The sequence below is a fragment of the Rhinolophus hipposideros genome (genome assembly GCF_964194185.1).
Source record: "Rhinolophus hipposideros genome assembly, chromosome: 20".
In the NCBI taxonomy this organism is placed as follows: Eukaryota; Metazoa; Chordata; class Mammalia; order Chiroptera; family Rhinolophidae; genus Rhinolophus; species Rhinolophus hipposideros.
This window is the reverse complement of record NC_138066.1, coordinates 37,502,397-37,528,066: the sequence shown is the minus strand read 5'-3', so window position 1 is coordinate 37,528,066 and position 25,670 is coordinate 37,502,397. Positions and strand designations below refer to the sequence as shown.

The 25,670-nt window shown below is 49.3% G+C and overlaps 1 protein-coding gene across 4 annotated transcripts; it reads left to right on the top strand.

The window, feature by feature from the left end:
• Positions 1 to 260: 260 nt before the first annotated feature.
• MPP3 (MAGUK p55 scaffold protein 3) lies at positions 261 to 25,223 on the top strand. 4 transcript variants are annotated; one of them, XM_081028151.1, is made up of 20 exons: positions 262 to 414; positions 723 to 805; positions 1,627 to 1,689; positions 1,935 to 2,053; positions 2,292 to 2,369; positions 3,546 to 3,626; positions 3,898 to 4,035; positions 7,169 to 7,250; positions 8,425 to 8,510; positions 9,882 to 9,956; positions 12,264 to 12,460; positions 14,194 to 14,258; positions 15,447 to 15,467; positions 16,056 to 16,097; positions 17,589 to 17,753; positions 17,853 to 17,933; positions 20,379 to 20,472; positions 20,665 to 20,773; positions 22,204 to 22,326; positions 24,792 to 25,223. In XM_081028151.1, the coding sequence occupies exons 3-20, from the start codon at positions 1,665 to 1,667 to the stop codon at positions 24,966 to 24,968; spliced, it is 1,758 nt and encodes a 585-aa protein (XP_080884277.1). In that variant the 5' UTR covers positions 262 to 414; positions 723 to 805; positions 1,627 to 1,664; the 3' UTR covers positions 24,969 to 25,223. The 4 variants fall into 4 exon arrangements, with proteins under 4 accessions (XP_080884280.1, XP_080884277.1, XP_080884279.1 ...); XM_081028152.1 differs by having other exon boundaries at positions 407 to 550; XM_081028154.1 differs by lacking the exon at positions 24,792 to 25,223 and having other exon boundaries at positions 261 to 414; positions 20,665 to 20,820; positions 22,204 to 22,318.
• The last annotated feature ends 447 nt before the right edge of the window (positions 25,224 to 25,670 follow it).

Sequence of the window (25,670 nt, the reverse complement as noted above, 5' to 3'; positions counted from 1 at the left end):
CTGGCACAGTGCCTGGTACTGGGAGGGCACTCAATAAATGTTTGCAAAATCAAATTATATATTAAGCAAGCGTCCACACCACAATACGCGGGGGTGGGGGCAGAAGGGAAGGCTGGCTGTGTGTCCCAGTGGGGGGGCACCGGCAGGCAGCTCCTCGAGGTGGGAGGACAGTGGGGAGGGCGAAGCCTGGGCCAGCAGAGGGCTGGCGGTGCCAGACGCTGTGGGCTCCCTCCGCTCCTCCCCCTCCTCCTCCCGCGTCCCCTTCTCTCTCCTCCCGCTCGCCTCCTTCGGCTCCACCACTCCCGCCCAGCGCGTCCGCGGCAGGGAGGGGCCGGGAAGGAGGAGCCAGTGGTGGCCGAGACTCCGGGCCCCCGCATGGTTCCCGGGCTGGAGCAGAGATCCCGGCGCGCCCAGGTAGGAATCCGCGCAGGGAACGGACAAGGGACCGGGAGCTGCGGCGGGAGGGGCCAGGCGGGGGCAGGGAGGATGGGCCGAGGCCAGCCTCTCGTGCCCACCGCGGCCTCCCGACCCATCGAGACCCCAGCTGGGGGTAAGAGGGTGGTGCTTAGTCCCCGCCCCTCGGCCCGGGCCTTCCTCCCTGCAACCCCCACCCGGGTGCGCCCGGCTCCTTTCCCGCCGCTCAGCATCCTCCGAGACTGTCCCCCAGCGTCACCCAGGTTTCCCTCTCCTTTGACCAGCCGCGCTCCTTGTTCGTCCCACAGGTTCCTTCCGAAAGCGAGCTGGAGTCTGTGCTTGGCCGCCTGCGGGGAGCGGGGGCGGGGGCACAGCTAGAAAGAGCCAGAGGGTGAGTCCTGTGCTGTAGTAGTGGTGGTGGGGGGACGGGTGGGGGTGGTGGCTAGAGGCGGGGTACCATTCTTATGCATCTTGGTGTCACCCGTGCTCGGGCGCAGAGGGGCTGGCTCCATGTTTGCGGAATGAATGAATCATTACTCTCCTTGTTCCTTTCTGAAGGAGGACTTTTTGAGGTCCACGTGCTGCAGAGCACATTGGGGAGCCCCCTGAGACAGGGCTCCTCCGTCCCGCGCTCTTATTTCTCCACCTCCTCTGTATACTCTATCCTGGGGGGAGGGTCCCTTTGGGTTGGGGCTTGGAGATTGAGGGGAAGGAGGGAGCTTGTAGGCCCTGCCAGGTACTTGTTGAAGGTGTGACAGGCAAGGGACTTAGGGAGGGAGGCCTTTTAGCAGGTCACCGGGGAGAGGGTATGCTGTGGAGGAGAGCGCCCACTTTCAGGCAGGGGTCACTTCGTACCTCTGAGACCAGTCTGGAAGGATAATCCACCAGAATATGGATTTTGACCTGAAAGTTACTGAATTCCTCCAAGCCTCTGTTTCTTCATCAATAAAATGGGAACATTAATATCTATTTCTCATGGCTTTATGCAGATTAAGAAAACATATGAATTGACCCAGCACAATGCTTGACACAATGGGGGCACTCAGCAAATCTTACGTTTCTTTCCTTCCTCTCTGAAAAAAAGTGAGCAGAGAGTTATTTGTTCCCAAATCCTCTGTCTCCACACTGGCCACGGACAGACACAGTAGATGTGTAATCACTGTTGAATGAAAATGCTTGATGGAGCTTCACCCCCACTCCCCTTTCTCCCAGAATCCATAGGCAGAGCTGGGAATCTGACCAGCACAGACATGCCGGTGCTGTCCGAGGACTCTGGTAAGTGCCTGCCTCCCTGGGCTGGGCCTCCAAGTTTGCCCAGCAACCTCGGCTGGAAAGAAAGCAAGCTGATGCCAGTGTGGGCTCTCGAGCTACGGTGTCTCCGAGCCCTGGGAATGAGAGCCTGGGGAGAGAATGTCCACATGGCAGGGCTGAAACGTTGGTTGAGGGTCCACTGGAGGTCCCATGGAGCAGGACGTACCCATTGCATTTGCTATACTTTGTTTTTCTTACACTCTCCTCAGGTTTACACGAAACCCTGGCACTGCTGACCTCTCAGCTCAGACCTGACTCCAACCACAAGGACGAGATGGGCTTCCTGAGGGATGTTTTCAGTGAAAAAAGCCTCAGTTACTTAATGAAGGTAAAGCCCCATTTCATCTCTCCTTGGTGAGGGTTTCTAGAGGTCTTCCTAGCTGGCTGTGGCCATCCCCCTACCCCAGGAAGGTCTTCACTAGCCCACCATGCAGGGCTTTCTCTTACACTGCCCAGTCGATGACCCAGTTTGCAGACCCACAGTCGTGAGTGGGCTGTGAGGTATCCAGAGTAAGCCTGGGCAGCTAGCTTGGGAGGCCCCAGCCTGAAATTGGCTGTCTTTGCAGATTCACGAGAAGCTTCGTTATTACGAGAGGCAAAGTCCAACCCCGGTTCTGCACAGTGCTGTGGCCCTTGCTGAGGATGTAAGTTCCAGGTTTTTCCTTACCGTGTCAGCCCTTTCCCCATCCCGCAGGGCTCCTTCATCTTGCCTCGCTGCCATTGCTTAGCTAGGGAACATAGGGACACTGGAACCCTGAGATGAAGAGTATCTCTTTCCCTTCTCCTTCCCCTCCTCCTCCTTGGGCCCCCTAACAGGCAGGGAGGAATTTGTGAGCCTTGGACTAGGCTGGGGGACATGGTGACATGATGACGCCCACTTACTGTGTGTTCCCGAGAAAGTCTGTTTCCTCAGCTGTGAAATGAGAGCATTCGGATCAGATCAGTTCCCAAACTTTGAGGACTGGCGACGTGAATAGGTCAAGCAAGACCTGTGTCTAGGCTTTGGGCAGGCCCAGTGGGAAGTTCTGGTGGCAACGGACGTGCAGTGCATCCCCGGACTGGTTTAGGCCTCTCAGTTTTTAATATGCTTCCTAATTTCTTGTGAACCCGTTCTCTGTGTTGCATGGTTTGGGAAAAGCTGATTGATTACTAAGTCCAGCTCCTGAATAAACGCACCTAACCCCAGGAGATGGCCTGGTGACAGCAGGGTGTAGCCTGTGGGTGCAGATCTTGCACCTTGCTCCTCTGTGGAATGTGGTGAGGAGCATGTTGGGTTGCCAGGCTCCCAGTCTCAGCACTGCCTCTACTGCTAGCTCTGTGACCTTAAACAAGTCAGTCGACCTCTCTGAGCCCCCAAATTCCTCATCTATAAAATAGTTCCGTGGTGAGGGCACAGTTAATGGAGCCAGATAAACCCAGATTCAAGTCTTGGCAGTACCACTTACCAGCTTGTGATCTTGGGCAAGATATTTAATTTCATTTAACTCTTATCTGTAAAATGGCATACTAATAGTACCTACTACATCTAGTTCATTATGAAAGTGAAGTAAGAAGGTCCACATAAAGCAAATGACACAGTAAGGGCTTTATAAATTAGTGCCCATTAGGATTACCCTGTGGAGCTTCTCAAGCTCTTGTTATCCCTGGTGTCCTTTCCCTGGGAACCTCAGTCCTGGGGTGTCTCAGGGTCCAATGTGCCCCTGGGTGCTGTAGCAGTTGCTGGGAGGGCCCTTGGGTCTGAGGCTCAAGGAGCACGGTTTGTCTTGGTGACTCCCAGCAGGCTCGAAGCACCCACAGCCGCCTGTCTCGTTCCCCTACAGGTGATGGAGGAGCTGCAGGCCGCCTCTGTGCACAGTGATGAGAGGGAGCTCCTCCAGCTGCTGTCCACCCCCCACCTCAGGGTAGTCACGCTGCGGTCCCTATTCGCCCACACAGCTTGTGTCTCCTGGGATGGGGGCAGGAGGGAGCGCTCGCTTGGTCGTGAGACTGAAGAAAGGAGACTTCTGAGTGAGGGATCTTCAATGCTGGTGTCTGGGGTTATTTGTTGTCTCTCTGGAATGAAATCCAAGACACACACTTCTCCCCCCACCCCCCCAGACCACTGCCCAGCCATGGTCCCCTGGCCCCTGTGAGCCCTGGGCCAGCCTTTCATTTCTTTTGCTCTCCTAACAGGCTATGCTCATGGTACATGACACGGTTGCCCAGAAGAATTTCGACCCTGTTCTGCCCCCTCTACCTGATAGTATTGATGAGGATTTTGATGAAGAATCAGTGAAGATCGTCCGCCTGGTGAAGAACAAGGAACCTCTGGTATGAGGCACCCACTTCTCTTCCCCACCCTCTCCCTGTTCCATCCAGAAAACTGGGAAGGGAGTCTCCTGAAGTCTTTGGAGTGAGAGATGGCAGCTTTGTCAGGGCTGTCACTTTTGTGTGCAGGGTACCCCTTTCTCTGGGTGGACACAGCCTCTCTCAACTGTGGCCAAGCTCTTTTGTGCAGTGAAGAACCTGCACAGCTGTACAGGCAGCTCTGATCATCATACTCTGAACCAGAGACTGGCAGACTACGGCCCAAGGGCCAAACCCAGCAGCCCATTGCCAGTTTTTATAAATAAAGTTTTACTGGCACATGGCCACCCCGTTCATTTACATGTTGTCTGTGGCTGCCTTTACATTGCGATGACAGAGTTGAGTAGTTTCGAAGGACACCATGTGGCCCACAAAGCCTAAAATATTTCCATTTGGTCCTTTATAGAATAAGTTTCCCAGCCCTTTCTCTGAATACTGAGGAAGCTCAGGGCAGCAGCCCTTCTTCTTTCCAGCTGACAGATGGTAATCATTTTTGTCCTGGCTCAGCACTGATTTACCAAGCCAAGTGGCAGGGTTGTTTATTAGATGGAGGGAAGTAAGGCAGGGCTGGAGAATTGAGTGCTTACCCTAGAGATTCCGCAGCTAGCACTCTTTATTGTCATCTTTCATCAGATGACCTCAGATGAGCCACTTCAACAAACATACCAGCATCTCTCCTCTGCCTCTGTTTTCTTACCTTCAAAACAGGGCAGTCATCCATCAACTTGGCAAACACATTGTGTACCCTCCTGTGTGCCAGGCACCCTGTTGGCTGCAGGCAGTTCAGAGATGATTAAAACCTAGTCCTTGCCCTCTGAGAGTTCACAGGAGGTCGTGACTGGGGGCTTCCTGGAAGGGGTAATGCCCATGCCGAATGCCAAAAAGAGGAACAGGAGTTTTCCAGAAGGGAAAGGGAGAGGAAGGGCATTCCACACAGACTGCCCGAGCAAAGCCAGGGAAAGGTAAACAGCATGGTATACGGTATTTAGGGAACTCTGAACAGCCTGATGTGGACATAGAATGCCAAGTTTGAGGTAAGGAGCGACAGAGGGGAGGCCAGATGAGTGGCAGATCATGAACCTGATTGTCCACGCACAGTTGCTTACGTGGACCCGAAAGGCAGTGGGGAGCCATTGAAAGGTTTCAGGTAAGAAAGAATGTGGCCAGAATTGCAGTTTAGAAAGATCTACTGAGTAGAAAGTGGCCTGGAGTCTGAGGCCAGAAGCAGAAAACCAATTTGAGGGTGGGGGCCAGATACATGAGGTTCAGGAATGGGCTTGTCCTAGGCCTGTGGGAATAAGGAAGAGAAATCCAAGAAATCCTTCAGAAATGAAATTAATTTCACTTTGAGACTACCCTGGTTTGGGCAGGAGGCTGGGGAGCCACATAGGATAATGCCCAGGTGTCTGGCTGGGACTAGGTGGGCTCTGGAGACGTCATTCATGGGAGGGAATAAGGAGGAGCTTTGGCCGTGTGACCCACAAGTGGAGATGTCCAGAAGGTGGAAGGATTATGTGTCCAGAGATACAAATTTGGCAGCGTCCCCTGTCCAGGAAGGGTTAAAATCATACCTGAGCATTCGAGACCACCTGGGTAAAGAGTATACAGAGTGAGACAAGGGGAGGGCCAGGGGCAAGCCCTAGCCCCATGATCAACATTTAAAAGGCAGATAAAGGAGGACTCAGCAAAGGAGAAGATTTGTCCTTGAGAAGAACAGGGAGGGAGGTGTCATCGAGGGTCCTGGCTAAGAGAGAATTCCGGAGGGAGAGAGAGTACCAGAGTCAGACAAGAGGGAGATCAGAGGAGAGAGACTGAGGGTGGTAGCTGGCGGGTCCTTACTACTTTTGCTGGAGCTTTTGAGATTGCAGGGGTGAGTGACTTGGAGGGCAGGAAGCAGAGAGAGCACTGCTTCTTTAAGAAGCTTCGCTCCAAAGAAACGGAGACTGGCTGCTGCTGGATGGGAATGCAGGCTTTTTAGTGATGGGAGAGACTTGATAATATTTTTAGGAGCAGGAGAAGGAGCCAGTTGAGAGGGGGCATTGAGAATGCAGGAGAGGGAGGGAGAGGTAGAGGAACCAGTTTAGACAAAAGGAACCCCTCCTCTGAGATGGAGGAAGGAAGAAAGAATGAACAGAGTTGCTGGAAAGCTAGAAGATCTGGGGGCAAGAAGCCACAGGGTGCTTAGCCGATGGCCTCTCTTTTCAGCAATATTTATCTTACGTACTTCAAATAGATGACTTGAATGAAGTTAATCAGTGTGCCAGTGTGTTTGCAGTTACAGCCAATAATAAATGGTTAGCATTTATTGAGCACTTACTGTGTGCTAAGTGCCTTGCCTGTGTTACCTGATGCAATCCTTGCACAGCCCTGTGAGTTAAATGCTATCCCAGCGGAAACAGACTCAGAGAGGATAATGGGCTTCCTTGCTAAGGCTGCATGCTTTTAGTAAATGGCAGAGTAGATTCAAACCCAGGGCTGTCCAACTCCAGAGCTTAGCTCTTCACCCGACTGCCGCCCTGCCTTGCCACAGTCCAGCCTGCGTGTGCACGACATCGAGGGCTCATTAGTACCTTTCTTATCCTTGACATTCCTTCTGCTGTGTTCCATGGACCAAGTCCTGGTCCCAAAGCTCTGGCTGGGGTATGATTGGTTCCCCTCAGCAACTGAAAGCCCTGTAACCCTGTGATTGGTTAGATGCAGGATGAGGATTTGCTGGCACATATTCTCCTCATTATTAAATGTCTTTGCAAGAGGCCAGGGCTATGATATGATAGAAAAAGCACTGGATTCGGCATCACAAAAAGCTTTACTCCTTACTAGCTGGGTGACCTTGAGGGTGTTTACCTTCTCTGAGCCCGTTTCTCATTTCTAAAATGACTGTCACCATGTTATTATGCTTTGTTTAAACTGTAAAGTGCTGTGTTATACTAATGTGAGATGTTGGCTTTATTGCGTCCTCCGCATTGGAAAGGCCCCCACTGATCTGCCCTCTGGGATGACAGAGGGAGGGATGGGGAAGCCCTGTGGGCTCCAGAGAGTCAGGGTCTGAGGTGTAGGGCTGCATCTGAGGAGTCTGCCTTCTCTGTCTCTGATGCAGGGTGCCACCATCCGGCGGGATGAGCACACGGGGGCTGTTGTGGTGGCCCGGATCATGAGAGGGGGTGCCGCAGACCGGAGCGGTAAGTAGCATCAGTGCCAGCCTGGCTGAAGGGATGGCCATCGTCCCCCTTTGGCTACAGGTCTCCTTTCCCCCTCCTATCCAGTCTCCTGTTTGGGATATGCTGGGAGTCGGGGAGCGGGGCTGAAATTCTCTCCTTCCCAAGCCTCTCAGACATTTTAATTGTCTGAAAAATCTCTCAGGCATGGAGTACTTGGGGTGGGAGGGCGGGATCAGAGGGGCTCGTGCATTGGCTTATCATGAGGTCTATGGTAGTTAAGCATACAGCATGGGCTTGGCAGGTAACTTCTAACTTGGGGGCAGGGACACCCTTCCCTCCCATCTGGTTGCCATTATTTCTGAGGGGAGGGTGTTCATGTCCCAGATTTGTTTGGGTGGAAAACAGGTTTTGAATCACTGGTGTGGGGAAGAACTGAGTCAGGAGGCAAAACTCCTGGTGTGAGGGCTGTTGCCCCCAAAGTCTGGGGGTCATTTTTGTGGGGAATCCTTCATGAGCTTCTCAAACATGAGCAAGTGAATGAATCCCCTTCCTCCCCACCCCAGAGCATCTTGTTAAAAGGCAGATTATGGTTCAGCAGGTCTTGGGTGGGCCCTGATCTGCACCCCTAACCTCCTCCTGGGTGGTGCTGATGCCTCTGGGCCCCCGTCCATTTTTCGTAGCAAATAGGGCCTAATATGCAGAAGGTGCTTGTCATTAAAACGGAGGCCAACAGACAGATGTATTTAACACTCTTGATGACATCTTCCCTGGTACCCTTAAGTTTTCTTGTTAAGATTTGAGAAGGACATTCTCGGAGTGTGTCTGTAAACTCAGGAAAGTGAGGAGTGAATGATATTTTTAAAGAAGTGGAGGTTACAGCAGAAAGAACAGAGGCTTTCTCTGTCAACATAACTGTGTTTCACCCCTGGCTCCGTTATGTCTTAGCAGTGTGGCCTTGGGCAAGCTGCATCATTTTTCTGGATCTCGGCTGCCAATTGTAAAGTGGGGATTTCACCGTTTGTAAGGCTGTGATGCCGGGTGAGGCACCCAGCACACAGTAGGGACTTCCTGTCTTTAAATCTTGAATCTGCCCTGCAGCAGGTTCCTCCGGTGCACCCCAGTGGTGCCCAGAGCTCCGAGTTCTGGGGGCCAGGACCCCCTTCCTGTGCTGATGGTCAGTACCCCTGTCTCCTAGGCCTGGTCCACGTGGGAGACGAGCTTCGAGAAGTGAATGGGATCACAGTCCTGCACAAGCGGCCTGACGAGATCAGCCAGATTCTGGTCCGTGCTGCACGCATGCTGGGGGTTGCTTTGGAGGCCAAAGCCAGGTGCTGCCTGGAGCCAGGGCAGACCTGGCTCAGTCTCCCTGCTTTCATGGGAAGGCCACAGACAAAGTGGCCTTACAGTGTGCCTGGGTGCAGGGTGGGAACTCCAGTCCATCTGCCTCTTGCAGACATTCTCCTCAGCACAGCCAATCCCCCTGATCCCTAGCTCCCTTTCCTGAGGACCCTTCTGGGAGACCCCCCTCCGAAGGGTCCCCTTTTCCGAAGGGCCCAGGAATATGGAACAAGAGATTGCAGCACAGGGAGGACCCGGAGCAAGGGCTCTGAGATCAGCTGGTCTTGGGTTTGAATCCTGCCTCTGCCACTTTCTAGCTGTGCAACCTTGGGCAAATTATCAAACATTGTGAGTTTCGATTTCCTTTACTGGAAAGTAGGGACAGGGATGGTTTCCCATTCAGTTTCGTGATCGTTAGTATGTAAACATCTGGAAAGGGATATAGCATTTCACATCTGTGCTGGGATGAAAACAGCCTCCAGAGTCCATTCTGGAAGTTCAAATCAAAACTGAAATTGTAAAGAGCCCAGTCATAGTTTTTTTCTCTTTATCCTTAGCGTTCTCCCCCGACAGGACACTCTTTGCTACCTTCTGATGGTTTGGGGGCAGAAACAAGATGAAATCTGAAAAGAGCGGGCCTGCTCTTTAAGACCCCACTGTAGGGGACCTGGTGCTGGCAGCCCCTTCAGCCTTCCTGCCTCCACTGCCTGTTTCCTGGTTCTGGGCGCTGACTTCCAGAGTGATACAGGGCTAGGGGGCCCATTGGGTGAGATGTGCTCTCATGGGCGGACAGCAGTCTTCCTCATGGGCCCCATATATGGAGATGCAGGGTCACAGGGTCTCTCTTGCAAAGGGGAAGGGAACCCCTGGAAAGGTTAGAGTAGCCTGCCATTGGAGAGCCCATTGGGGAAGATGGAAGCAAAGAGGGAAGTACTGATTGGGAACCAGCCCCAAATCAGGCAGGAAGGAGGAACAGGAAACTGGAGTAGGTTATTCAAATAACCTAAGAGGAAAGAAAGCAGGGTAGCCCTTGGAGGCACTAGAGGTCAGGAGTGATGCAGAGCTGGAGTTCAGGGCATGCATTGTCCTTAGGTTCTCATTTAAAACCTGTCCCTTTGTCCCATAAAAATGCAGATACTTCGTTTTTGAGTTTTGCTTTAGTTCATTCAACCGAGTGCCACCATATAAGGGTGGATCACAGGGGAGGCAGCGAGTTTGACTTTCCTCTGAACGTGAGTTTTAAGATTGAGAAGATGGGAATTTATGGAGGGTTAGACCTGGAAGACGATAAGCCTGTGCTCTCTCTCCTTTCAGGCGCAGTCCCAGGGATCCATCACCCTGAAAATCATCCCAGCCACCCAGGAGGAGGACCGGTTAAAGGAGAGTAAGGTATGGGAAGGCTGGCGGTGGGGGGAGAGCCCCAGTCCAGTCTTAGAAAAGGTCCTTTGGGAAGAGATCCTACATCTGGCCCTCAGAGCGTGCGCTTGATAGATTGTAACTAGGAGTGATTCATTTATTTGTACCCTGCATCTTTTAAAAGAGGATTTGATGTAGCTTACTAATAAAAGGAAAGCTTATTTTAACTGAAATAGAAAATCGGGGCTGTGAAGAGGAGGAGAATGTACCAAATGTGCTGGCTTTAGGTCCAATTAAATAATTGCCATTTGTTTAATTCTTTGTGGAGCCTACCTTTTTTTGGGTGCCTCCTCTGTGCCAGGCACTCTGCCAGATGCTAGAGACAGCAGATTAGGAACTCTGAAGCTTCCTAGCTCAGAAGGGGAGACTGGGGAACAAATCTTTTGTTACTATGTGATAAGTGCTATGGACACTGTACAGAGTGACAGGGCTGTGGAAGGTGTCACCTCGCAGGGGTGAGGAAGTGAGGCTTGGGGGGGAGTGAAGATGACTAGGACGTCCCTGGGGAAGAAGAAGTGGAGGGAAGTTCAGGCAGTGGGGTCTGCAAATACAGAGGCTCAAAGTGATGGAGAGAAGTATGTTTGGGTGTTGGCGAGAAAAAACACTGCGGTGGGGTCTGGGAGGGTTGGGTTTTTTTTTTTTTTTTTTTTTTTTTAAAGAGGGGAGTGGTACAACCCTGTTTGTGTTTTAGAAAGCTCTTGGGATAGCCACCTGGAGGAGGATGGAGTGGGTGGAGACTGGAGGGAGGAAGACCAGGTAGGAGGTTGTTATAAAAACCCAGGTGAGAGGCTGTTAACACCTGAGCTGAGATGGTGGTAGAGAGGACAGAAGAGAGCATTACTTGATTTCAAATACATTTGGATATGAACTTCCTGGCAGCCAAGGCAGAAAGGCGAACGTAATGAATTTGTACTTTTCATTGGTGGATAGAAGAAAGCTTGCCAATTTTTCAGGATAGTAGATTCCTGAAGCCCCTGCCTCCTAGTACTAAATGCATGAATGAAGGGACATTCTAGCACCTGGCACAAAGTAGGTGTCAATAAATATTTTGATGAATGAGGATTAATAATGGACAATGTCTTTGATATCAGGTTTTTTGTTTGTTTGTTCGTTTGTTTTTACAGCAAATGAAGAAATAATGTTTTTATGGCTTGTTTCTTATTTGCACTCTTCCACTGAATCCCAGGGCACACATAATATAGACTCTCTGTTACCTGATGGAAGGTGGTTCTTCTTGGGACAAGTTAATGTGGTTGTCATAAGCAACCACTACAAGTTTTAACTTGATACAGGGAGAGAACGTGGTTTTCTTGGAGGAGAAAATAGGTAGCCTCTCCCTTAGGCCATCCTTCCCAAATATTTCTTCTTGAGCCAGAAGCTTGGTCTGGGCTTCCCATTTAAAATTATATTCTCTTCTGAGTGCTTGGAATGCTGGTGATATCTGTGGCTGGAGGAGGGTGTTTGTCATGACAATACCTGGCTAGGAAATTCTGTTGTCTAACTGAATCTTTTCTGGTTGGCACATACAGGAATATGATTTGGATCTAAGGAAGCCCTCTGAACTTTTTTCCCCCGTTTGCTGATAAAGTAATTGGGCCCAAATAGAAATAAGTAAATCCATGCCACTTAATTGTAGAAGAGAACAAGGAAGTGTGACAAAATGCTGTGTCTTCCCACCATCTTCTCTAGCAAGGATGACTTCAGGGTAAAGGAGAGAGTTAGGTGTTGGCCAAGTATATGACAGATGAGGCAGGATTGAGCTATAAAAAATGTGGTGTCAATTACCCACCGAAATGTGATGGTGAGGAAATAAGTAACAGTAGTTTTGTTGATATTTGGGTTCTTACCAAAACATCTTGATTACTTATTTAACAGATGGCTGCTGACTTCACGAGGGGCAGTTAGCAAATCAAAAATCACATTTGAGTTACAGATTGTGCTTGCCTTTGCGTTTTGTTCCCAGGACTAATTGTTGCTTTGTGTATGCTAAGGACAGCAGATCAGGTAACAAAGGAAATGTTTAGGTTGGAAAGAGCAATTCAGACTTGGGACCCATCTATTCATTTTCTGATTCTTGAGGGATTGCCTGACTATAATCATCAAAATGGTTAAAGCATAATGAGAAAATATGTGCGGTGTGTTTCTGATTCGCTTTCAATTCTCAAGGCTGCTTGTTCTTCCAAATTGTGAACGGTAGTTGTCATACGTCCTTCAATGTGACATAGACATGCCTATGCTTCCGTGATGAAGGTCCATCTCACCGGAGCCCCTCCTCTGCAGGTGTTCATGCGGGCCCTCTTCCACTACAACCCTCAGGAGGACCGGGCCATTCCCTGCCAGGAGGCAGGCCTGCCCTTCCAGCGAAGGCAGGTCCTGGAGGTGGTGAGCCAGGATGACCCCACGTGGTGGCAGGCCAAGCGAGTGGGGGACACCAACCTTCGAGCTGGCCTTATTCCCTCCAAGCAATTCCAGGAAAGGTGGGTCTGGGGTGTGTTGTAAGGGGGTGGTTTTGGAGTGGCCAGAGGCATAGGTGCATGGCAGACCCCTAAATCTCTGCCACCACAGCCAGAGGGGCACACTGTGTGTTGTTCCCTGAGATAAGTACCAATTGCACTTGTGTTTATTCTTCTTGATTCATAACCAGTGATAATGACTGTTTGAGATTTAAATCAATATATGGAAATCTAGGTTCTTAAATTAACATATATCTTATAATGCACACTTAGAGAAAGTTGAGAAATAAAATACAAATATACAGAAAAGGAGGACGAGGGGAAAAAACTTACCCAAAGTCTCGCCATTATCCAAACAGCATAATGTATTTCCTTTCTGTGTTTTTTATGTGAGTGTTGCACATAGAATTTGAGGTCTTGCTTTATTTTTTTCAACTTAGCATTTTGACATTAGCATGTCCTAGAATATTACCTGTTCTTTATTGTGTGATTTGGGTGGCTACATCAGATTTCATTAGGAGCTACACCATTCATTCAGGCAGCATGAAAGTATTTATTATGAATGGAGCTAGCCTGTGCCAGGCATCCTGCAAGCTGCTGTGAACCCCTGGTTTCTACCCCCAAGGAGCCTACAGTTTAGCTGGAAAGTCACAGATGGTTCAAACAAGCACTATATAAATGTGAAGGGGATGAGGGAGGAGGAGATGGTGCCCTGTAAAGTCATAGTAAGAGGATTGGCCCTCGTCTGGGTATACAGGGAAAGCTTCTCAGAGGAAAGGTTGTTCCCAAGTGACTTCACTCCTTCCTTACTTTCCAGTCGTCTGCAGTGTTTCACTGCTACAAGGCTGCAATTATTATTTTGCGCATAGACTGTTCATCATATTTTAAATGATTTTCTTAGGATAGATTTCCATAATGTAAATTCTGGGTCAGAGCGGGTGGCAGTTAGGACTGCATCGCCTCCCCTGGGGTTTGTAGCCGTCTTCCATCTTTTGGGGGCATGGAATGTGGTAACAACCGACCTCAGGTGTGGCCCTCATGGTGTGGTCCCGAGGGCAGGGGCAGCAGCAGCCCCTGAGAACCTGTTGGAGAGACAGCCCCCTGGGCTCTGCCCCAGATCTGCTGAATCAGAAACTCCAGGGGTGGACTCTGAGCTCTGTGTTCTCGCAGATGTTCCAGGTGATTCTGAGGTGCAGAGGCTTGAGAACCACTGCTCTCTTTTTTCCGGGAAGCCTCAGACCCAGCTGCATCTTTGGCTTCAAGGTCTTGGGGGAAAGCTCTTTAGCTGTGTTTAAATGTGGAAATCTCGAGTCCTGGGCGTTTTCTCAGGTCAGACACGAGGCCTTGGCGGCTGGCTGTCCATTAATGGCCATATTGGATAATGGGTCAGGCTCGTCCTCAGCCTCTCCTAGGAGTGGTTCTGCTATTTTCCAGCTTCCTCAGGGATGGGAAGGCCAGTGAGAGCGGAGAAGGGGCGTCCTTCTTTGAGAATCAGTCACAGGAAAGTTAACAACCAACTGCTGACTGGGCACTGTGCTAGTTCCCTGTGTGTGACCATCTTGGGTTAGGAGAGCTCCTCCCAGAGCAAGACCCTCAGTTTCTTCCCCAGGAGCCAGTGAGTGCCCGTGAAACCATCGGAACTCATTGTGCGGCAGGAGGCCCTCGGAGTGCCTGGCTGTGTAGGAGCCAGGCCTTAGTTTCTCTGAGTTTTCCGTAAGCCCAGCTCATGGGCCTGCCTTCCCTTTGTGTCCCCATAGGCGCTTAAGCTACCGAAGAGCCACGGGTACCCTTCCAAGCCCCCAGAACCTCAAGAAGCCCCCCTGTGAGTAAATTGGCAGTGTTGGCACTTCAGGGAGGGGCCAGGGTTAGTATTTGGAGGCATTTTGCCAGGAAGAAGCAGGCACTGGGCTGGAGGGGGCACCAAAGGTTCGCTCTGAGCTCCCAGGCCTCCAGAAGAAGGATGGGGAGGGGAGAGGGATGAGGAGGAGAAATGGGGATGTGTTGGGGAGACCTACTCTCTGGAGAGGAGCGTCTATATTTGGAGCCCATAGGTGACACGGGGGGGGGGGGGCATGTTAACACTTCTCCCAAAGCTATGTGCAAACCTCTACGTGTGAGTGAGTGTGTCTGTCTGGGAAAGGGTCCACAGCTTTCATTACATCCCCAAGGGGCTCTCTAATCCTGTCGATTTAAGAACCTCTGATTGGGGGAGGGAATGGAGATGGCCATGAGTGATCCTGTGCCTCTGTGTTAGAGGCCACATTTGGCAAATAAAAATAAAGGACGCTCAGTTAAATTCGAATTTCAGATAAACAAATAATTTCTTAATATAGGTATGCTCCCAACATCACATGGGATATACTTATACTAAAAACCAGTTCATTGTTTTACTGAAATTCAAATTTAACCGAGTGTCCTGTGTTTTATCTGACATCTCTACTCTGTGTAACACTTTACCTTTTAGAAAAGATCCACCAATCTTCTTGCCTTCTAATCGTCTTAACAGCCCTGTGAGGTAGTGGAGTTAGAGCGTCCTTTTTTCCAAGATAGGAAAACGCAGGCTCAGGAGGTTGAGGGAGTGAGGCCCGGGTTGAGTTTTCAGAGGGCCTGTGATCAGAGCCCCCAGTTAGAATATGAGGAGGAAACTGTCCCACTGCCGGCATCCTAGAGGGAGCTGTTCCCATGGCTTGGCAGCCACTGCCCACGGTCACTCTTCTAGACTTGCTCTCAAGCAGAAGGGCTGCTGAGTAAATTGGCCTTACGGCTGCTTACAGCAGTGATGAGCTGGCTTTCTTTGGGCCACTAATGAGACACGCACAGGAAAACTAATTAGAGCAAGTCTTGGTTTAATAACACACCACAGATCGGATCACAGGTTTGTTGGAAGAGAGAAAGAGGGGACAGATGGAGGGCTCCTCAGGCACACGAGGCCATGGCTGTCTTGCAGCCACAGGGCCTCCTGGTTCCCCTCCACTAACGCTGTTCCATCTGTCTTTTGTGCAAACCACAGATGATCAGCCTTGTGACAAAGGTAGGCCTGGTAATTGTCCCTGTGTGCATGGATAAGGCCTCTTTTCTGTGGACTGTCTAGGGCTGGAGGAACTTGCCCACCCCGCTTTGGGGTGGCTGTGCCTCTCTGGCACTTTGCACACCTCTCCCTGCTCTGCCAGCTGGACTGGCCTCTTCCTTGAGACTGCAGAGCTGGTGGGGACGGAGCCCCTCTCTGCCTGCCTGGCATGCAGGGCCCAGCCTTCCCAGGATGCTGGCTGGGCTGGCTGTGACTGGGCTGTGGAGGAGGCAAGAGACATGGGAGGTGGGGTGCAGCGTGAGTGAATCTTCCTTATTGACACTGATCCTAACTCAGAGGGGCTGGGATGGGGGCCTCCTGGCCCATAACCCCTGCCAGGACCGGGGAAGGCTATCTGGGACCTAAGCATGGAGAATTGAGCTAAACAGAAGAACATGTTTTTCTGGGGTGGCCAGGATGTGGGATTTCTCTTGAGCCCTCCTGAGACACCATCCCAGAGGGCTCTGCCTGGCCATCCAGGGGCCTGGTACCTCTCGGTTGGGGTGTGTGTCCAGCATGGCTCACTGGCCTACCTCTTTGTTCGGTTCTCAGAGACCTGTGACTGTGAGGGGTACCTCAAAGGGCATTATGTGGGTAAGTAGTGGGGACTCCCCGCAACACCCTCTCCTCCATTCACGCACAGCCCATCACGGGCTCCTGGGTCAGGGAGAGACAAAAGCAGAGTGAACTGAGTGCCCGGAACATTTTAAGAGCAGCTGGGACCCACATTTTCTCACATCTCTGTCAGCAGAGGAGGGGCTGCCTGCCCAGGCCTTGGGGTCCCCCACCTCAACTTTCACCCAGCCACGAGAAGCAGAGCCCTGGCAGGAAATGGACATGGACACCCTACATTGATACCAATTTTATTATTATCACGATCTCAACTGTACACCACCATCGCATAGTAACGCAGCCTTTTACTAGTCTCCTAAGTACCTTCACTTCTTTTATTTTGGTCAGTCTTTTCAAAGGAGACAGGCAAAGAATTTTTTTAATTTTTGATTTTTTTTTTTTTTTAATTTTATTGGGGAAGGGGAACAAGACTTTTATTGGGGAACAGTGTGCACTTCCAGGACTTTTTTCCAAGTCAAGTTGTTGTCCTTTCAGTCTTAGTTGTGGAGGGCACAGCTCAGCTCCAGGTCCAGTTGTCATTGCTAGTTGCAGGGGGCGCAGCCCACCATCCCTTGTGGGAGTTGAACCGGCAACCTTGTGGTTGAGAGGACGCTCTCCAACAACTGAGCCATCTGGGAGCTCAGCAGCAGCTCAGCTCAAGGTGCCGTGTTCAATCTTAGTTGCAGGGGGCAGAGCCCACCATCCCTTGCGGGACTTGACGAATTGAACTGGCAACCTTATGGTTGAGAGCCCACTGGCCCATGTGGGAATTGAACCAGCAGCCTTCGGAGTTAGGAGCATGGCCGGCCCTTAATTTTTGATTTTGAAGTAATTTCAAACTTACTGAAAAGTTAACTGTACAAAGAACTCCCATATACTCTACACCCAGATTCACCAGTTGTTAATACTTTGCTGTGTTTGCTTTATCGCTCCCTTTTTCTACATGCATACATTTTTTCCCCCTGAGTCATGTGAGAGTTAGTTGTAGACGTCATTTCCCTTCACCCTCAGCATAATACCTCAGTAGGACAAGGACATTCTCTTATATAACCCAGGACAATTATAAAATTCTGGGAATTTAACATGCATACAATTCTATATCTAATATACTGTTTATATTCAATTTTTGCAAATTGTCCCAACAATTTGTTCTTTAGAGCATTTTCCCCTGATCTAGGATCCAGTCAGCATATTGCATTTGTAGATTTCTATTCCCATTTCATGGATAAGGGAAGCAAGGCTCAGAGAGGTGGTGCTAAGTAAAAAGTGACTTTGAACCCTATTTTTTGGATGCCAGGTGGTCACCCTTTCATCATACTATTGTGTATTTCGATCAACCCTTTCCTGTAGCAAGTGGAGGTTGGGAAAGGCCAGTAGAACTCAGTCCCACCTCCGGGTCGGGTCAGGTAGAGAAAGTCTTTACTAGGAGATCCGGGGACAAATGCCATGGTACCCCCTGCCCTTCCACTAAAGCTGGTCTTCGGAGGAGCTTTCGGCTGAGCCGCAGGGAGAAATTGGGAAGCCCACAGGAAGGAAAGATGTGCACAGTAGCTGAGTCTCTGGAGCTGCTGACCTATGAGGAGGTGACCAGGTACCAGCACCAGCCAGGCGAGCGGCTGCGCCTGGTGGTTCTGATTGGTAGGTAACCTGCATCTCCAGGGGGTGGGCTGGTTTCCACCCTGGAGGAGTGGCGGGAGCTCAGCTGGATCCCTGGTCAGCATTCCCTTTGTTTCCCAGGGTCTCTGGGAGCCCGACTGCATGAGCTGAAGCAGAAAGTGGTGGCAGAGAACCCACAGCACTTTGGTGTTGCCGTGCCACGTAAGAGGGCCCGTGTGTGTGTGTGTGTGTGTGTGTGTGTGTGTGTGTGTGTGTGTGTGTGGTGGGGGGTGGTGTGCGCATCTACATATTTCATGGGTACTTGACTATCCATATCCATCTTCATCCTTACTTTGGGTCTCAGGGACTGTCAGGCACTGTCTGCTATAGGCAGATCATGGGACCTAAGCATGATGGGAGAGACCCACTCTCAGTGGTCCACTAGGACCCTCCGAGGCAGAAGCTGGAGGACCACTTGTCTGGTTCCTGCCTGGGATGGGAGATGAGTCTAGAGCTTATTGCAGGCAAAGTGGCAAACTCAACCCAACACCAAGGGGCCCCCAGCCTCTTCTTCCAAATATCTCTGACTGCTATGGCCCCTGCTCTCTGCCTGGATAAGAGAGCAAAGCAGGGAAGCCAGGGAGCCAGTGAACGGTATTGCTTGGGCACTCCCTTGTAGCTGGATCTGCCTGTCAGGGTGGCTCCTGAGTCTAGAGGCAGCTGGGGGTGCTGAAATCCAGTAGGTGGGAAGTCCTGGTTCTGAATGTGATGAGGAAGAGGAGAATGAGGAGTGCTAGGAAGTATACCAAGAGCTTTCATGTAGTAATTCGGTCGGCTTCCCCAGCACCCTTGAGAAGAGGGATTATTATCATCCCATACTGCAGAGGAAGACACTAAAGCTCTGAAATGGCAAAGTAACTTGCCCAGTGTCACATAGTTGGTAAGTGGTGGAGCCAAGATTCAAACCCAGGCAGCCTGCCCCAGTCACGTTTTTAATGAGGCCACACGACAACCTCTTACCTGCTGCCTGCCACTTCCTGTCCTTGGCTATGCCTTTCCTTTCTGGGACTCTCTCTCAGTCCGTCTAGCTTCAGAGGGATACAGTGTGGGCACCTGGTGACCACCAAGAGTGGCAGTAATGAGACCTTTCCAGGGTGTTCTGAGGAAGGGCATCTACAAAGTTACTCCCCTGGGTCTTGGGGTGCATAGCCTAGTCTGTGGGTTGTCAGAATTGTCTTCCAGAGCCCAACTTGAAGTGGCAGGGATGGGGACGGGGAAGGTATTGGGGAGGCCATCTGGCAGCACACCTGTGATGGGCCTGGTAGGTTTCAAGTGATCATGCCCTTCTAGTCTGATAGAATGGACTGAATGAAACAGGACATGTGGAAGTTGCTCACACATAGATCCTTGGAAACCCTCAGATCCATCCCCTGGGGGAGGGGTACCTGGATGGTCAGGCCTACCTGATTCTAGGTCCAACACAGATAGGTGACTTTCCCATTTGCTTTTAGGAACTGGGGGAGTCAGGGAGGCTTCCCAGAGGCAGTGACATTTATGCCGGGTTTTGAAGCGTCAATAGGAGTTTTTCAGGCAGAGAAGAAAGGAAGAATTCTTTCTATAGAGGGAACAACATGTGCAAAGGGATGAAGGTGTGACCCAGCGTAGCAGTGCTAAGGACTAGGGAAGGTGGTGTGGATGATGTAGGGGAGATGAAGCTGAGCTGGGGGCTGGGCAGACAATTAGGGTCTCATATATTCATCTGAGGTCTTCAGAATGTAATCAGTGGGTGAATAAAAATTTTAAAGCAAGGGAATGACATGGTCAGAAAAGGGACCCTAGCAGCTTTGCCAGAGGTTGGCCAAAGATACCATATGTAGAACACAGAGCATCCCCCTGGGTGGCCCCCAAGGGCCAGAAAACACTACCCTCCAACACCCTATCTTTTCTTTTGGAATGCTCTGGAAAAAGCTGTGTGTTGCTTTATACATGCTCTCATTCTGTGGAGGACCTGTTTTGCCCCAGAAGTGTGCATCTCAATTCTATTATGGAAATGGTTGGGAAAACACTGTGTGGTTTAAAATTATGTGAGAGCCAGCTCTGCTGAAGCACATCTCATCCATAAAGGGACTATCTGTCTTCATGCCTCCTTTTCTTTCAAAATGGGAAATAATTGAATAAAGAATTAAAAGCATACAGCAAGGTCATCTGTGTTTGTGCCTTCTCTTCTCTCAGAAAGCAATTAGGACTGGGGATAAAATAAAAGCTTAGGAGTAGGGATTCCCTCAGTGATTCTTGCAAAGCCGCAGCATCTATGCGGCAATTTGGTAAGGTGGTTAAGGGCATATACTTGGCACGAGACAGAGTTCAGAACTTGGCCCGACCACCTGCTGGCGCTGGGTCATTGGCATGGTGCTTCACCTCTCCTCACCTCTCGGTTCCCTCTCCTGCAAAATGGGAGGCCTCCTTTTGCCTACTTCAAAGAGTTGTGCAAATCAGTGATGAGCCTGGAAGGGACGCTGTGCGTGACACAGGGACACTGGATGAATGGAAGTGGTTGGTTTATATGCAAATCAGCAATGAACTCTGCTTGAGGGCACAGGCTAGCCACTGTACTTGCTCATTGTGACATGACGTCTCTTTGCCCAGCTTTCCTTCTTTCTTTCAAAGATACCACCAGGCCCCGAAAGAGCCATGAGAAGGAGGGGGTAGAATATCACTTTGTTTCTAAGCAAGCTTTTGAGGCCGACTTACATCACAACAAGTAAGTTTGCTTGATGGGCCAGTTCGCCCCTGTGTGACTGGGTCTTTGCCTCTGTCCAGTATTCCACTTGACCTCCTGGGAGGGCTTCCAGAAAAGATGGGGGAAGTGGGAAAGAAGTCGTGGTGGAAAGTTTCTGTGCTAATTTAGGTAAGCTCAGGAACTAAAGGCCTTTCCCCTTTGGTGGTGTTCTAGGTTCCTGGAGCATGGTGAATACAAGGAAAATCTCTATGGAACCAGCCTGGATGCCATTCAGGCTGTGATGGCCAAAAACAAAGTCTGTTTAGTGGACGTGGCGCCGGACGTGAGTTCCTGGGCCATTGGACATTTCCTGTAGACGGAATTCATAAAGTAGGGCATTGTATATTTTATAGAACATTTGACCTCAGTCTAAGGAAGTTTTAGTCTAGAGCACTGGATATTAAAATGTCCTTGGGTCTCCCTTTGAGAATCCAGTGAAAGCTTTGTACCCCCAAATGAGGACCTTTACACACAAAAACTGCATTCAAATTGTAGGGAGTTCATGGGTGCTCTTGGTGGCCTAGAGACCGGATAGGAACCTCTGCGTGGAGTAAGTCATGCAGTACTTGGTGGCACTGACTGGCCAATTGTGATGTGACAGGAAATTAAATGTCAATGCCTGGGTGGAAGCTGGGGCTCAGCTCTTGGCATCAGGCCACCCCCTCCCTGACCAGGACGAGTGAAATTAGTGGCTTGGGGAACCACTGAGGGAAGCAGTCAGGAGAGCAATTTGAAAGGGAGAAGGCAAAGGAGACATGCCCCTGTGAAGTACTTCAAAAACATTTCCAGCTCTGTACATCCTGCCTGCTGTGTGCTCGACAGGGCCTTAACCATCTTTTTAACCTTGTTTTTGAGAAACACTTCTAAGCTTTGACCTCAATCTGGGGAACTTTATTCCTCTATAAAAAGAAACAGAGCTGTGATTTTTATGATATAAGCTGTAGACTTTATTTTCTATAAGTTTGCTTGAAACAGATTCCAAAAAGTACACTATGTCTGTAAAGGAAAACCCTGGCGAATTTGGATATACTGGGAGTTGGAAGTAAAATTAAAAGTCTAAATGTCAAAGTTTTATTTGGAAAGTGATTTTGTTGATTTTTTTTTCTTTTGGCTGCAGAGTATACATACAGCAGTTGAATACCACTATTTCTAAATAGAGGCCTTTACATTTTAGATAAAATGCACTAATTAACAGGATGATTTGCATATGGAAAATCTAAAGACTTTACAATTTGTTTCAAGTGATTTCTTAGTCTCTTCACTTGCTTAGCAGACCTTTCTTCTTTGAGTATTACAAAGAAGCCTGTGTGATAGCACTCATTTTGCATTAGTATAGTCCAAATTGATGACATTTGACTAAATAGACACACATTGACTCCTGTGTGTCATCCATCAGGACTGGGCAGGTGAAGAAGGGTGTCAGGAGGTTAATTAAAGCTTGCAGGGTCAGAGCAGAGAGAGATGGCAACTCTTGGAGCCAGCCGAGGCTTTGGAACCTGTTCTCAGTTGAGTGGGCCTTCAGGGCCCAGCTGAGTCCAGTGTCACAGTGGAGCCTGGAAAAATAAGCAGTTGGTTTGCCCGGTTGAAGTCCATTGTCGTATGACTATGCAATGGTCTTTGCCATCGAGGCACATCATTACTGAGCATTCAAAAAGTATGTTTCACAATAAAATATTTCCGAAGTATATGATATTCCTGAAATTTCTTTCTCAGGCATTGAGACAACTGAGGACCTCAGAATTCAAACCCTATGTTATATTTGTGAAGCCTGCTATTCAGGAAAAAAGGAAGACACCACCCATGTCCCCAACTTGTGAGGACACAGCAGCTCTACTTGTGAGTTTAAGGTTGATCCTTTCTTTTCTGAAGACCTGTTACAGCTACATAAGGGTGCTGTACAGACCACCTTTGGCACAGACCTTCTCATTTTGCCTGTTGGCGAGACTTAGATGGACAAGTGACCGGAAGGCTCAAGGTGGGGCAGCCAGAAGCACCTCCCAATTCAGACATGGGTGTCTTTGTCTGGGCTCCTCACCCGCCCTTCACTCCCTCACATAAGCACTGTCCTGGAAAATAGGGACTGACATCTGTCAGGGACCTGATCTGAGTGTGCCAAGCCACACAAATCTCTTGAACTTCTAAGCCAAACCTAAGTAGTTTTTTGTTGTTGTTGTTGTTGTTGTTTTAAATATTATCCTTTATATGATAAGATATTCTTTTTTTTCTTTCTAAGTAGTTTTCAATTGAACCCAAGTTCTGATCCAGTAAGCTAATCCAACATGGGGGCCACGGGCAGCATGAAGGGACTCTTTCCCATGTGCATTTCAGGTCTGTGGCTCTCTTGCTGAAGCTGCAGGTGATTAAACATTTCACCTTTACAGGCTAGGAAAGGGTTCAGGGCAATCTGTGGCTGCAAAACAAATGTCACTCATTTTATTCCAGTAGAGATTTATTGGCATTCTTCCAAGATGCAAATATCTATTGGAAGGTGGAGGTACATAGTAGCAAAAATGTTCCTTCTATAATTTCTCAAATAGCTAAATGCTTCCAGGATGAAGAAAGAGTGAGGGTCCCAGGGGAGGGAAAATTCCAGAAGCAGCAGATGGGTCTAGAGGATATGTGTGTAAGGGGGCAGGGGAGGTAGTGTTGAAGTACCAGGGCCAGCACTAGGAAACGGCAGGGTATTTTTGAATATGAGAAGAGCTCTGTAAGATACAATATAGAATTGGGAGGCTTCTCCCAATTTGATCTAGTTTTTCCCCTCCTGGGGGAAAGAAGGAGAAAAAGCTATCTCAGCCTTCTCTTAGGTCCCTGCTGTCTTTGTGGTGGCATATAAAAACTGTTTCCTAGACCTTTAGAACGCATCTTCTGAAACTGTAGATGTTCTTGCTGAAGTAGGAATCCAGTTTTGATTGGTGATAGAGAGAAGAGGAGGAGAGGAGACTGTTTTGGGATGTAGGTCTCTTTGGGGGAGGACAGCTCACCCCCTGCCTTGGCAGCATCAAAACACTGAACCCCTAGAAGCAGAGGAGAGAAGGCAACAAAGGACTGGAAAGAGAAAGGGAGATGGGTGAGCACCAGTGATAAATTTCATTTTGTAACTTTGCTCAGAGTGGATCTGCCACTTTCCTTTCTTCCAAGAACCAAGCCATTTATCAGTCAGCTACCTGCATGAAATTCTTATTAGAAGTTTTTCTTTTTTTTTTACTGGGGAATATTGGGGAACAGTGTGTTTCTCCAGGGCCCATCAGCTCCAAGTCATTGTCCTTCAATCTAGGTGTGGAGGGCGCAGCTCAGCTCCAAGTTCAGTCGCAGTTTTCAATCTTTAGTTGCAGGGGGCACAGCCCAGCATCCCATGTGGGAATTGAACTGGCAACCTTGTTGTTGAGAGCTCGCGTTCCAAACAACTGAGCCATCCGGCCATCCCTCCGGCATCCCATTGCCTTCAATCTAGTTGTGGAGGGCGTAGCTCACTGGCCCATGTGGGAATCAAACCAGCAACCCTGTTGTTCAGAGCTCGTGCTCCAACCAATTGAGCCATAAGGCTGCCCCGGAAGTGTTTGAATAAAGAAGCAAACATTATGCAGGTTGGGTAAAGGAGGGACCATTGGCTATACCTTAGTATTTAGCTGTCAGCAAAGAAATCTGATTAAAGAAGTCAGGTACCCTAAGGAAATGGGGAATTTGATCAGGGTTGCCCCAGCACTTTCTTAAATAACTCTACTGTGTCTCCTGGGCTGGTGTTTGGCCCTAGTATGAGGAAACAAAAAGAATTGAGTTCTACAGTATGAATTTAGGAGTCTTCAGAGGGCATTAGAATTACTTATTCTCCTTCTTCCCCCCCCCCCCAGTTGATTCCAGAAATGCTTGCTTTGCTTTTATATAGTTATTATTTATAGTTCTTTCCTGTAATTATTTAACTAAATTGCCATACAATACAATAGTACCACTTCTTTGGAAATACCTTTGGACAGGAAGTGTGATAATCTCACACACACGCAGATATAGAGTGTCAACATCCTCCCCAAAGCACTGCATGTCATAACAGGTCCTTAGTAGCTATTTTGTGAATGAATGACTGAACAATGATTATGTCTTCTGCCCGTTAACTTTCTGGAAAGTTTGATAGCATGTTGTCACTATATTCTGTTCTTGAGTTCACAGTTGGTTATTCACTGGCCATCGTCATCACTTACCACTTAAAAATTAGAGGTTGGAACATTGTCCAAGACACAGGTCGTAAGTTTCTTATTTGGGGGGAGAACCACCCGGTTGCTCCATAACTGCCCCTTTCCTTGCAGGATGAGGAGCAGCAAGAAATGGCCACCTCCGCTGCCTTCATAGACCAGCATTACGGCCACCTGGTGGATGCTGTGCTGGTGAAGGAGGATCTCCAGAGTGCCCACAGCCAGCTGAGAGGGCTCTTAGAGAAGCTGAGCAGGGACACTCACTGGGTACCTATTAGTTGGGTCAGGTAACTGTATCCTAGAACATCCAGGTTGGAGGGGACCTGGGAGACCACCTAGTCCAGCCATGTTACCATCAAGGAATTGTAAGTGTGGAGAGGGGCGGAATTTTCCATAAACTCCATCATCAAGAAAAGTGGGAAGTCCTGTTTGGTTGGTTTTTGTCTATTGTTTTTCACTGCACCCCTTTGGAGAAGAAAACATGAGTGGAAAGGGGGCGTATCACAAAATAACATGTCATGCATTAAAGTATCACAGGCACGTTGATCCTGATTCTTTGTAACAAAGTTAAGTAGCCACTGTCTTTGGGGGGTAGTGAATGTATACAGTACCTATTTGCAGAGATGTAAGCGTTAGAAAGACACTTCATTTATCCAGCTTTGTTGGAAGTTGAGTTGTTTTACCCAAGGGCATTTTCCCATGTAACTGAAGTTCCCCTGTCTTCAAGCACCAAAACATTGATTTTTAACCTTGGGGATGGTGAGTGCTTGCCTGGCAATGGAAAACTTGGTTCTCTGACTTCTCAAATAGTGAGGATACATGAACTTTTTTGGAAGACTGAGGCACACTTCACTGTCACCGTGAATTTCTAGATGTAGGCGTGTTTTCAGGGATTCTTAAGGAAGGTAAGGCTGCTTGTCCCCTTTCTCAATACCCTCAGACTCCTACAACGGAGTCCTTGCTTTGTTTGATTTGTTCGATTCCGTCACTTGT